The sequence below is a fragment of the Nerophis ophidion genome, unplaced genomic scaffold, assembly GCF_033978795.1.
Source record: "Nerophis ophidion isolate RoL-2023_Sa unplaced genomic scaffold, RoL_Noph_v1.0 HiC_scaffold_34, whole genome shotgun sequence".
NCBI lineage: Eukaryota > Metazoa > Chordata > Actinopteri > Syngnathiformes > Syngnathidae > Nerophis > Nerophis ophidion.
The window spans coordinates 1,138,610-1,152,930 of record NW_026906956.1 but is presented as its reverse complement, the minus strand read 5'-3'; the positions used below and the strand labels follow the sequence as shown (position 1 = coordinate 1,152,930).

Below are 14,321 nucleotides of genomic sequence, written 5' to 3'. Positions count from 1 at the left end.
CGTCACGGCCAAGTGGAACTGGTTAACAAACTCTTATGGTAACATAAGTATTGTTAAAATCCTATTACATGACATTATATAAACATGTATATTAAATATAATTTGAATAGTTGGCAAGTAAACAAAATGCATTTGCCATACCTAATTGTATTATATCAATTAGAACTCAACCGCACACTTTACAACATGTATTCACACTTTGTTGTGTGAAAATATTTTACACAAACTTACATTCAATTATAGTAATGATTATAATATAATAAGGTATATAACAATGTGTTTTCTGGATCTAAATAATGTATGGAAAATAAATAGTTAAACAATTGTTCTTTTCAGGGAGTTAGCATCTTTTTCACCTGAAAACAAATCTACTTAAGTGTGCAAATAAAGTCTTATGTATTACTTGTATTACATTTGAATAGAACCTTATTGAGCATATTAACAAGATTATGTTAGAAAATGTGCCGAGTATGAAAATGTCATTTTAAATTTGCGTACAGAATGTTGAATGACAATGATCTCGACCCACCATAAATAAACACATCAGGAAGATTGGAGAATGTGGAAGGAAGTTATGACTGTTATCATTTTCCACCACAAGGGGGCGATGTTGAAGTCGATATCAATGATTAGTCTTTGTGGTGTATTAATGTGCATGCTGACTCAGCGTTGTTTGTCCTGACTGACTTGCAGTAGTTGAGTTGTGTCTACTTAGCATGCTCACCAAGTGCTGTACATTGAGTGTTGATGATACCTCTCTAGAGTGTATGCTACTGCTACTCCCAAGTCATATATAAAAGTTACTAAACGTGTGTGCTACCTCGTTATTTGAATACATAACAGTCTTGATCAGACCCCGACCTAAAGGCCTCATTTCAGTTTGCAAGGAGATCACATCATCTAAAGAGAAGTAAAGACAACTTGATGGTTGATGGCGAGGGTCAATTTTGGCCGCCAGGCTCCGCCCACCACCAATGGGTACCAACAGGTACTGACCCATTCTGCACGACAGGGTGTCATCATCATCATTTGTACCAACTCTGAGTACAATCTCAGTTTGTGGAGCCGAGTTATAAATGTGGAAAGTTGTGTGGCGAGCCATCAGGTCAAAGTTTGGTCAAAGTCCCGAGGAGGAGTTTGTTCAAGTACCACCCCTTTTTGACTTCAACATGGCTGATGGAAACCAAAATGGCTGACTTCCTTTTGGCTTTCAAATAGGGGTTCTTGAGACTTTTACGTTCCTCCTGTCATGATAGACGCCGCTGGTGATGTTGGTGGCGATACGTGAATCTGGGGCGAGGGGCACAATCATTCACATTTTCAAGAGTTAATATTTGATGTTTGGCTTCGGGGCTCCTAAACTAAATCATTTTTTGCTTGCAAGATTAGGAGAGTTTTGGTGCCAAGTAAGGCCCTGAAAAATGTGATCCAAGAGGATCATTTTTATTCAAGGCCGAATAAAGATTGAAGTCAAATTATGATTGCTAATGTAAAAAAAAAAGTAAACTTTCAGAGTGCTGCCTTGGAGCACTTTTGTGTCCCCACCAATCTCAAAATCAAACCTATTCCCTTGGGTTAGAGTGTCTGCCCTCAGACTGGAGAGTCGTGAGTTCAAATCCTGGCCGAGTCATACCAAAGACTATAAAAACAGGACCCATTGCCTCCTTGCTTGGCACTCAGCATCAAGGGTTGGGGGTTAAATCACCAAATGATTCCCGAGTGCGGCCTCCACTGCCCTCACCTCCCAGGGGGTGAACTTGGGGATGAGGATCATTTCACCACACCTAGTGTGTGACTACCGTTGGGAACTTAACTTTAACTTACATAGGGACTGTGAATGATTCCAAAAAGTGCAGTTCCCCTTGAAATTAGAAAATAGAATAACAAGATATCATGTGAAGTGAAGGGAATTATATTTATATAGCGCTTTTCTCTACTGACTCAAAGCGCTTTACATAGTGAAACCCAATATCTAAGTTACATTTAAAACAATGTGGGTGGCACTGGGAGCAGGTGGGTAAAGTGTCTTGCCCAAGGACACAATGGCAGTGACTAGGATGGCAGAAGCTGGGATCGAACCTGTTACCCTCAAGTTGCTGGCACGGTCACTCTACCAACTGAGCTATACCGCCCCAAGTAACAAGAACAGAATATATTAATAATAAAGTTCCTCATAGCAAATGTGATGAATGGGAAGAGCTGGACGAAGTGGCTGGGGAAAGGGAAGTCTGGGCTTCTCTGCTTAGGCTTCTGTCCCCGCGACCCCACGGAAGACGAGTGATGAATGGAGGAAATGACTGCTGTCTGATAATCACATTAATAACACAATAACAATCATGTGTCTGAGTACACATACTGATCAAATTATTTTAACACATCATTTTCATGTTAATGATAAAATATAAAGTTAGTAAAGATGTGAGAGTAAGAAGTGAACAAACCTGTTCTGTGTAACACAACTTGATGTTTCTAATAATCTCCAAAGTTGAGTGAGATGAGTGGAGTTGATGCTGACACGGAGGATGAATAAAGTGTAGTTAGTAGATGTGCCGAGGCTTAGAAGCGTGTGTGGAGTAAAGGAGGACTTTGCTGCGAAGAACATATCCTCCACGCATGCGTCACTTAGGGGCGGGGCCAACGAGTCATAGTGATGGGCAAGTCATGAACAAACCATTCAAAATGTCTGTTTTCATGGTGCCCACACAAAACATGGCAACAAATGATATTTTAAATATATAAACCGTATTTTACTTTAAATCATGTATGTTTGAAAATAATTAAAGGCCTACTGAAAGCCACTACTAGCGACCACGCAGTCTGATAGTTTACATATCAAAGATGAAATATTAACATTGCAACACATGCCAATATGGACGGTTTAGTTTACTAAATCACAATTTTAAATTTTCCGCGGAGTTTCTTGTTGTAAAAGTCGCGGAATGATGACGGGAATGATGACGCGTGTTTGTGACGCCTCGGGTTGTAGCGGACATATTAGCCCAGCACCACACACGGCTAAAAGTCATCTCTTTTCATCGCATAATTACACAGTATTTTGGACATCTGTGTTGCTGAATCTTTTGCAATTTGTACAAGTAATAATGGAGACTATAAATAAGAATGCTGTTGGTGGAAAGCGGTGGATTGCAGCTGCCTTTAGCACCGAAACACAGCCGGTGTTTCTTTGTTTGTTGTGAAGCTTTAACACAGAGCGGTCAAGCGAACATGTTTCTCTATGTCAACCATCAAGTTTTTGGATGGGAAAATTGTGATATTAAGTCAGCTCTTACCGGATACTTCAGTGGATTATGGGACCTCCTCCTGTAGCTGTCAAAAAGGCAGCTGGGATCTTGGCTCCTCGGCTTCTCTCAGAGACACTGGCGTTCACCACAGCCATCCAACTTTCAGGTATGACTTTAGAATCTCACTAAAATACTATTAACACTTTAGGCAGATAAGGGATTTTCCAGAATTATCCTAGTAAATGTGTCTAATTACATCTGAAACGCTACCACTGCCGTCGCCCGGAGCTGTCACTTTTTTTTTGTTTTTTTGGTGCTTCACTCTAACATTCCTTATCCACGAATCTTTCATCCTCGCTCAAATAATGGGAACATTGTCGCTTTCTTGGTCTGAATAGCTCTTGCTGCTGGAGGCTATGATTATAAACAATGTTCAGATGTGAGGAGCCCTACAACCCGTGACATCACGCGCACATCGTCTGCTACTTCTGGTAAAGGCAATGCTTTTTTATTAGTGACCAAAAGTTGCGAACTTTATCGTCGATGTTCTATTCTAAATCCTTTCAGCAAAAATATGGCAATATCGCGAAATGATCAAGTATGACACATAGGATGGAACTGCTATCCCTGTTTAAATAAGAAAATGTCATTTTAGTAGGCCTTTAACTAGTACTGTTTTTAATGCACTTATTGTGTTGTCTGTATAATTGTAATAAATGCAGACGTGGTGTGTTCAACGTTGACTCACACAGCGTGCTCATAACCACATTCTAGCTGTCCGCATGGCGACATACGACACCACTTCACGGGGCTACCGCGCATGCTCGTCACCAAGCATGCTGGGTAGTGTGGTTCTTATACTCCCTAGCTCAAAGCATCACAACTATTACTCTTTGGCCCCGCCCCTAAGGACGCATGCGTTGCGTGGAGGACATGCGGGTTGCAGCAAAGTCCTCCTTTACTCCACACACGCTTCTAAGCCTCGGCACATCTACTAACTACACTTTATTCATCCTCCGTGTCAGCATCAACTCCACTCGTCTCACTCAACTTTGGACATTATTAGGCCCGCTTAGTTTGTTTGTTGTTTTAGCGCGCTAGTTAGCTTAGCATGCTAGTTAGCTTAGCTTGTTAGCTGCTAACAAAGAGACGCGGATTTGATCAACACATTGCTTAGTTAAGATCAAGTGTGAGTGTAAAGTGTTGTGATTGTGTGAAAATGTGCGAAAGAACGATAGCAAAGTATGAGGAGGAACTTTGTTGTGTGAAAATGTGTGAAAGAACGATAGCAGAGTACAAAGAGGAACTTTCTCGGACAAAAGAAGAGAACGAGAGACTACGTCAACTATTGGAGGCTGTTTTCAAGAAACCTCAAGTTGTGTTACACAGAACAGGTTTGTTTACTTCTTACTCTCACATCTTTCCTAACTTTATATTTCATCATGAACATGACGTGTTTGCAGCAGTCATTTCCATTAGATTAGGGGTGTCCAAACTTTTCCGCAGAGGGCCGAACACGGAAAAATGTTAACATGCGGGGACCATTTTGATATTTTTCATTTTCAAACCATAACAAAATATATGGATTTTTTTTTAATCCTTAGGGCTCCTGGGGAGCATAGATGGCTTCAGTCAGTAAAATGTTAAAAATAAGTAAAATTATTATTCTTTTTTATTTAATGCTTACAGTAAATCTCTATATCAACTTGAGGTTGATATAAAGTAAAACAAATAAGGTTTTATGCCTTTTCTGTCAAAGACAACTTAGTTTTTTATAGTAAAACTGAACTATGCAGTATTTCGATAGATAGATAGTACTTTATTGATTCCTTCAGGAGAGTTCCTTTATTTAGCAATTAAACCTCTCAAAGATCAATAATGCAGGACATCATTGATTTGAATTATATTATATTTTTGAGTAATCACAGTGAAAAGTTAAATAAAATCCTACTAAATATAATTGAGATTCGAACCCCATTAATAAAATGATGCATTTTTATTATAATTTTTTTTTACTTTAAACACTTAAATTTCCAGATCAACTTCCGATATATCTATTGATTTTAAGTTTGAACTATTATTTTGTTTATTTTATGCTCTTTTGTCAAAACTTTGATGTTTTTATATGGCAACCACAAAACATATGCAATATTTTTTCCACATAAAACATTTTAAAAGGATAATTTTTAAGTAATAATTCATTATAACATAGATTTTTTTTGTCCTTTTTTTTGAGCAATGGAAAAAAAAGAAAATAAAGACAAAAGGGGAAAAAAAACTGCCTGCATGGCAGCTTTGTGTCAACATTGCCACTTTTTCTCATTAGATTTCACCTCATTCCACTTTTTTTAAATGTGTTTTTGAATTTTTGCAATTCTATCAATTTGGCAATTTTTGCAGAATGTGTGGCGAGTCGGTAAACGATTAGCTGCGGGCCGCAAATGGCCCCCGGGCCGCACTTTGGACACCCCTGCATTAGATAATGTCCAAATAGAGGTGGTTTGGCACACTTATAATTAAAAAAACAACAATAATATTGTTTTTCATCAGATATGTAGTAGTATTGTATATGTGGATGGGGGCCCTGCTTTGGTAATAATGTGTACCCCTTTCAGAGATCACCTTTAGTTCCACTTCAAACATTCACATGATGGAAAATAAGATGAGATGGTATAACGTGAACAGTTGTGGAACCTTTTTACTCGGGGGAAAGAACGGGATCTCGTTGGAAGCGCGATGTATGAGCAGACCCCGTTTGGGTATAACAAAATGGTGTCTGCCAATGTAGTTTACAACGTCACTACATCAGTAGTTGTCAAACTTTTTTCACCAAGTATCACCTCAGAAAATACTTGAATTTCCAAGTACCACCATCATGAACAGCATTAAAATACAGTAGCATAGTAGGCCTTAATTATTCATAAAAAACAAGGAAGACACATTATTTAACGAGTATATTTAATCATTTTAAATACTGTTGCATTACACACAGTTTGAACAGTAACACCGTGTTTGCATGTAGGAATTGATTGGTTGATTGATTGATGCTTTTATTAGTAGATTGCACAGTTCAGAACATATTCCGTACAATTGATCACTAAATGGTAACACCCCAATAAGTTTTTCAACTTGTTTAAGTCGGGGTCCACGTTAATCAATTCATGGTAAAAAATGAATTGATTAGAAAATAAAAGACTGTACTTAAATATTACATAGTGCACACCAGATATTCAGGTGCGCACCATAGTTTCTAGGATGCAGCTTCCTCAGTTGACCTCTGACCTGGTCCACAGAGATGACTAATGTCTGGTGGAGGAGGAGGAGGAGGAGTAGGGGGTTGCAACCATGGCTGGGGGGGAGAAGAAGAGGGGGTGGCTGCGATGAGGAAAGGGCTAAAAAGGCAGTAAAAACCTTTTAAACAAAGTGTTTGCTCGTGACATTTTCTGAAATTTGTAGGTATATTCCTGCTATCGTTTTCAGAAGGTATAATATTGTGTTTCAGAGATATGCTTTGACATTTTTGCCGATGACATCTATTAAACAAGACAAGAAGCAAAGTAATCAAACACAGACAGGATTCAATTTAGCTCATGAAGAGAAATGTCTGGGCTGCAACTTCGTACAGTTTCCCACCACGCTCTGACGAGGGAGTTCCACGCGTCCTCTTTCCTTTGGGGCTTTTCTGATTACATAGCTTCAGATGTTTCTAAAGGGAGGGGGGTCGTAAATGGCTGTCGCACTCGATCATAAACAGTTAAAAGAAAAGGTGCCTTGTGCTGCGTCAGGTCTGCTCCCTCTTCGCTTTGTAGATCTCGGGTCAAGAAAAGGTCTTCCTGTGGCTGTCAATAGATCAAAGAAACCGACACCTCCATGTTGCATCCCATCGCAGACAGTGGAGTTTTACAAGCCTTTTGTTTGATAAGATGAAAGACAGCTTTGGTCTTCTCGCAGGGGACCTGAATTCAATGGAACACAAAGTTGTTTTATAACTTATATACAATTATTCTGACAATTTTGTTATTATTGTTAATACTATCTGGAGTCAATTATTGGTTGCAGTAAAGTAGAAAAATGGGTAGTTTTTAGCTCTAAATGGGTATTTCAACAAGTAAACAGTACAGTAGGTACTAGGTTTATACATGTGTAATGCCCATAAGAGTATTCCAGTACAATATGCCGAGATGAGATGTGTAAATATCAAAATATTACTTGAAATCAATTTTGGCACAGCAGAGTGGTTGTTTTGGTATATTTTAGCTTTGTAAAGGGTATTTCTACAAGTATACAGTAGGTACTTGATTTATATATATGTCATGCCCATAAGAGTATTTAGTAAAATATGCAGTGATGAGATGTGTCAGTATCAAAATATTACTTAAAATACATTTTTGGCAGCAGTAAAGTGGCCATTTGGGTAGATATTTGCTCTAAAAATGGTATTTCAACAAGTAAACAGTACAGTAGGTACTTGATTTTGATATATGTAAAGCTCATAAGGGTATTTTAGTAAACTAAGCAGAGATGAGATTTGTCAGTATCAAAATATTACTTGAAATCAAATTTTGGCAGCAGCAGAGTGGTTGTTTTGGTATATTTTAGCTTTGTAAAGGGTATTTCTACAAGTATACAGTACAGTAGGTCCTTAATTTATATATGTGTAATGCCCATAAGAGTATTTTAGGAAAATATGCAGAGATGAGATGTATCAATATCAAACTATTACTTAAAATGCATTTTTGGCAGCAACAAAGTGGTCATTTGGGTAGATATTTGCTCTAAAAATGGTATTTCAACAAGTAAACATTACAGTAGGTACTTGATTTTGATATATGTAATGCTCATAAGGGTATTTTAGTAAACTAAGCAGAGATGAGATTTGTCAGTATCAAAATATTACTTGAAATCAAATTTTGGCAGCAGCAGAGTGGTTGTTTTGGTATATTTTAGCTTTGTAAAGGGTATTTCTACAAGTATACAGTACAGTAGGTACTTGATTCATATATACACATGTAATGTCCATAAGAGTATTCTAGTAAAATATGCAGAGATGAGATGTGTCAATATCAAAATATTACTTAAAATACATTTTTGGCAGCAACAAAGTGGCCATTTGGGCAGATATTTGCTCTAAAAAGGGTATTTCAACAAGTAAACAGTACAGTAGGTATGTGATATTGATATATGTAATGCTCATAAGGGTATTCTAGTAAAATGCGTGTGTGTAAATATGCAATGTGTAAATATCAAAATATTACGTCAAATCACTTTTTGATTCAAGATTGTTTATTGTCATATGCACAGTTAAACAGACAGTTTGCCGTACAATGAACATCTTACTTTGCTAGTCCACCCTTCAACAAGTCACACTGTACTTAGCTAAAAATAAAAATAAAAATGTATGTACAAGGCACAGTAAGTAACATAACATTATTGCACATTCTGATTGACAGTCAACAGTATAAATATGGAGGTGACCTTGGGTCACAGCAGCAGTTAAAGTGTCTTTAGTGATCAACGGTGAAAAGTGTCTACAGTGATGGTTCACAGTTCGGGGGTGGTCAAGGTAGCTGTCTTTTGTTCAAAAAGACAAAAGTAAAAACGGGGAGTTGGAGGGAGCTAGCATTCACAAGTTAGCATTCACAAGCCTGATGGCCTGTGGGAAGAAACTGTTAGTCAGTCTGGTAGTCCTGGATTTCAGGCTCCTGTATGGTCTGCCTGATGGTAGGACGCTGAAGAGACTGTGTACTGTCTTTGATGATGATGTGTGCTCTCCTGGTGGCCCTGGTAGACTACATGTCCTGTAGTGAGGGGAAGGCTGCTCCTGATATGTACTGAGCAGTTTTAATCACTCGCTGGAGTGCCTTCCTGTCCTTAGCAGTGCAGTTTCCATACCAGACCGTGATTGAGCTGGTAAGGACACTCTCAACCGTACTTATATAGAAGTTGCTGAGAATTTTGGTTGGCATGCCAACTTTTCTCAGCTTTCTTAGGAAGTACAGTCGCTGCTGGGCTTTCTTTATTATTTGTTGGGTGTTGTGATCCCAGGTGAGGTCCTCGCTGATGTGGGTCCCGAGGAATTTAAAGAGGGTGTACAATAGGGGGCTCAGCACGCAGCCTTGGGGGGTCCCAATGCTTAGAACCTTTGTGCCCGATATCTGGTTGCCGATTCTGATTGACTGGGGCCGGTTTGTGAGAAAGTTCAGGACCCAGTCACAGAGATTTGGTGTCAGACAAACAGTGAGGAGTTTAGCAGTGAGTTTTTGTGGGATGACCGTGTTAAAAGTAGAGCTGTAGTCGATGAATAATAGCCTGGCATAGGTGTCCTTGCCCTCTACGTGGGTGAGGGTGGTGTGGATGACGGGGTTGACTGCATCCTCAGTGGACCGGTTCTGCCGGTAGGCAAACTGTAGAGCAGGGGTCACCAACTCGGTGACCGCGGGCACCGGTCACCTGTAAGGACCAGATGAGTCGCCCGCTGGCCTGTTCTAAAAATAGCTCAAATAGCAGCACTTACCAGTGAGCCACCTCTATTTTTTAAATTTTATTTATTTACTAGCAAGCTGGTCTCGCTTTGCTTGACCTTTTTAATTCTAAGAGAGACAAAACTCAAATAGAATTGAAAAAATCCAAGAAAATATTTTAAAGACTTGGTCTTCACTTGTTTAAATACATTCCTTTTTTTTTTTGCTTCTTATAACTTTCAGAAAGACAATTTTAGAGAAAATATACAACTTTAAAATTGATTTTAGGATTTTTAAACACATTCACCTTTTTACCTTTTAAATTCCTTCCTCTTCTTTCCTGACAATTTAAATAAATGTTCAAGTATTTTTTTTAAATTGTAAATAATTTTTATTGTCTGTATTGTATTGTGTTGTAAATATTCATGTTCGAAATAAACTAAAGAAAGAAAGAAAGAAAATAGGAATAATAAATACATTTTAATTTAATTCTTCATTTTAGCTTCTGTTTTTTCGACGAAGAATATTTGTGAAATATTTCTTCAAACTTATTATGATTAAAGTTCAAAAAAATTATTCTGGCAAATCTAGAAAATCTGTACAATCAAATTTAAATCTTATTTCAAATTATTTTGAATTTCTTTTAAAATGTTTGTTCTGGAAAATCTAGAAGAAATAACGATTTGTCTTTGTTAGAAATATAGCTTGGTCCAATTTGTTATATATTCTAACAAAATGCAGATTGAATTTTAACCTATTCAAAACATGTCATCAAAACTCTAAAATTAATATTAATCAGGAAAAATTACTAATGATGTTACATAAATAAGGTTTTCAATTTTTTCCAAAAGATTCAAATTAGCTAGTTTTTCTCTTCATTTTTTAATTTTAAAGAGTCGAAATTGAAGATAAAATATGTTTCAAAATTTATTTTTCATTTTTTTCGTGTTTTCTCCTCTTTTAAACCGTTCAATTAAGTGTTTTTTTCATCATTTATTCTCTACAAAAAAACCTTCCGTAAAAGGAAAAAAAGTTACGACGGAATGACTGACAGAAATACCCATTTTTATATATACATATATATATATATATATATATATATATATATATATATATATATATATATATATATATATATATATATATATATACATAGATTTATCTATTAAAGGTAAATTGAGCAAATTGTCTATTTGTGGCAATTTATTTAAGTGTGTATCAAACTGGTAGCCCTTCGCATTAATCAGTACCCAAGAAGTAGCTCTTGGTTTCAAAAAGGTTGGTGACCCCTGCTGTAGAGGGTCCAGTGTGTCTGGGATGGTCTTCTTGATGTGTGACATGACTATCCTCTCGAAGCACTTCATCACTATTGGGGTGAGTGCAACAGACAGGTCACAGTGTTTTTCTTTGGCAGGGGCACGATGGTGGTGGTCTTGAAGCAGGTGGGCACAACAGCTTGTGTTAGTGACAAGTTGTATATGTCAGCAAGTACGTCAGCCAGCTCTGATGAACACACCCTGAGGGCCTGGCCAGGGATGTTGTCTGGGCCGGCTGTCTTCCGTGGGTTTGTTTTCTTCAGAACTGTACGTACCTCTGCTGTTGTCACAGTGAGCGGTGGGTCCTGCATGCGCTCCGTGGTCAGAACCCCTCTCTGTTAGTTGGTGTTGTGGACCTCGAAGCGGGCATAGAACTCATTCAGCTCATCTGGCAGTGATTGTTGGCTGTTTGTGACCCCCCTGCTCCCCTGCTTGTAGTCTGTGATGTGTTGCAGGCCTTGCCACATGCGCCGGGAATCTGTGTTGAAGTAGAATCCCTCCAGCTTTAGTCTGCATTGTCCCTTGGCCTCGCTGATGGATTTACACAGGTCATATCTGGCCTCATTCTAGTCCTCAGCGTTGCCTGAGACAAATGCAGTGGAGCGGGCATGTAGCTTGGACCGAACATTAATCCAGGGTTTTTTAGTTTGGGTATATCTTGTATTGTTTTGTGGGAACAATGTTTTCCACACACGTACTGATGTAGCCAGTTACACTGGAAGCATGTTCCTCCATGTTCACAGTACCATCCTCCCTCTGAGCAGCAGTTTTAAACATGTCCCAGTCTGTACTCCCAAGGCAGTCCTGAAGCACTAGTTCAGTGTCCTCATTCCAAACTTGAACAGTTTTACTCACTGGGGGGGGGGGGGGGGGCTTGCTTGAGGCGCTGTCTGTACGCTGGATGTAGAAAAGCTGAAATGTGATCAGATAGTCCAAAGTGTGGTCTGGCTACGGCGTGGCGAAGTTGGTAGAGTGGCTGTGCCTGTAATCTGAGGGTTACTGGTTCAATCCCCACCATCTATCATCCTAGTCACGTCCGTTGTGTCCTTGGGCAAGACACTTCACCCTTGCTCCTGATGGGCCCTGGTGAGCGCATTGCATGGCAACTCCCACCATCAGTGTGTGAATGTGTGTGTGATTGGGCGTATGTGGAAATACTGTCAAAGCGCTTTGGGCTCCTTAAAAAGGGGTAGAAAAGCGCTATACAAGTACAACCCATTTACCAATTTACCATTTGTAGACTCCACTCCCATTGCAGTATACTTGGTCCAGAGAGTTTTTTTCCCCTTCTATGAAAGTTCTCATATTAATGGTATTTAGGGAGGACACTCTTTAGGTTGCGGTGGTTAAAATCCCCAGCTATCGTGAACACAGCATCAGGGTGTGCGGTCTCTTGTTTACTGATGACGTCATGCAGCAGCTTTAGCGCTGTAGTGGAGTCCGCCCGTGGCGGGATGTAAACAGACAGTATAAACACTGCACTGAACTCCCTTTGGCAGGTAAAAAGGTCTGCATTTCACCATCAACAACTCAATGTTGTCCGAGCAGTGTCTTTCAACCACCTGTACGTCCGAGCACCAGCTGTTACTCACGTAAACACAGACCCTTCACGGTAAACTGAGTGCATTGTTAGCTGGATAGCAGAGTCTGGGATGCTGTCCGAAAGCCAGGTTTCCGTGTAAATAAGAGCACAGCATTCTCTCAGTTCACGTTGGGATGTAGTCCTGGTTCTCAGCTCATCCAGCTTGTTGTCGAGTGAGCGCACGTTAGCTAGCAGCAGGCTAGGTAGTGGTGGTTGTGTAGCTTTAGTCTTTAGCCTAGCATGTAGCCCCGCTGTCTTGTTGTTGTTGTTTTGTGGTTAGCTGGCTCTCGTCGTAGCAGAAAGTTGAAGTCCGTCAGACTAGAAGTGAGCTCATGGTGAGCTTTTCCGATGTCCAGAAGTGCATCTCTGTTATATCTCACAGTTACGTGCAAAAACTTTGCATTTAGGATGCAAATTACAAACCCGTTTCCATATGAGTTGGGGAATTGTGTTAGATGTAAATATAAACGGAATACAATGATCTGCAAATCATTTTCAAGCCATATTCAGTTGAATATGCTACAAAGACAACATATTTGATGTTCAAACTGATGAACTTTTTTTTTTTTGCAAATAATCATTAACTTTAGAATTTGATGCCAGCAACACGTGACAAAGAAGTTGGGAAAGGTGGAAATAAATACTGATTAAGTTGAGGAATGCTCATCAAACACTTATTTGGAACATCCCACAGGTGTGCAGGCTAATTGGGAACAGGTGGGTGCCATGATTGGGTATAAAAGCAGCTTCCATGAAATGTTAGTTAATTCACAAACAAGGATGGGGCGAGGGTCACCAATTTGTAAGGAAATTGTTGAACAGTTTCAGAACAACATTTCTCAACGAGCTATTGAAAGGAATTTAGGGATTTTACCATCTACGGTCCGTAAAATCGTCAAAAGGTTCAGAGAATCTGGAGAAATCACTGCACGTAAGCCATTATATTATGGACCTTTGATCCCTCAGGTGGTACTGCATCAAAAACTGACGTCAGTGTGTAAAGGATATCACCACACGGGCTCAGGAACACTTCATAAAACCACTGTCAGTAACTACAGTTGGTTGCTACATCTGTAAGTGCAAGTTAAAGTTAAGTTAAAAAGTTAAAGTACCAATGATTGTCAGACACACACTAGATGTGGTGAAATTTGTCCTCTGCATTTGACCCATCCCCTTGATCACCCCCTGGGAAGTGAGGGGAGCAGTGGGCAGCAGCGATGCTGCGCCCGGGAATCATTTATGGTGATTTAACCCCCAATTCCGACCCTTGATGCTGAGCGCCAAGCAGGGAGGCAATGGGCCCCATTTTTTTTTATAGTCTTTGGTACGACTCGGCCGGGGTTTGAACTCACAACCTAACGATCTCAGGGCAGACACTCTAACCACTAGCCCACTGACTCTACTTTGCAAAGCAAAACCCATTTATCAATAACACCAAGGAATGCCGCCGGCGTCGCTGGGCCCGAGCTCATCTAAGATGGACTGATGCAAAGTGGAAAAGTGTTCTGTGGTCTGACGAGTCCACATTTCAAATTATATTTGGAAACAGAGGACGCAGTGTCCTCCATAACAAAGAGGAAAATAACCATCCGAATTGTTATTGGCGCAAAGTTGAAAATCCAGCATCTGTGTTGGTATGGGGGTGTATTAGTGTCCAAGGCATGGGTAACTTACACATCTGTGAAGGCACCATTAATGCTGAATGGTCCGTACAGGTTTT

The 14,321-nt window shown here is 39.5% G+C and overlaps 1 protein-coding gene across 2 annotated transcripts in view; it reads left to right on the top strand.

Annotated features, from left to right (window-relative positions):
• The first annotated feature begins 4,120 nt into the window (after positions 1–4,120).
• The window catches only part of LOC133546605 (oocyte zinc finger protein XlCOF22-like), a 29,731-nt gene continuing 19,530 nt past the window's right edge, over positions 4,121–14,321 (top strand). Inside the window, exon 1 of one of the 2 annotated variants that reach the window (XM_061892388.1) lies at positions 4,121–4,636. In XM_061892388.1, the coding sequence (XP_061748372.1) occupies positions 4,462–4,636 (175 nt within the window). In that variant the 5' untranslated portion in view covers positions 4,121–4,461. The remainder of the gene's footprint in view (positions 4,637–14,321) is intronic. The other variant, XM_061892389.1, reaches the window with a different exon arrangement.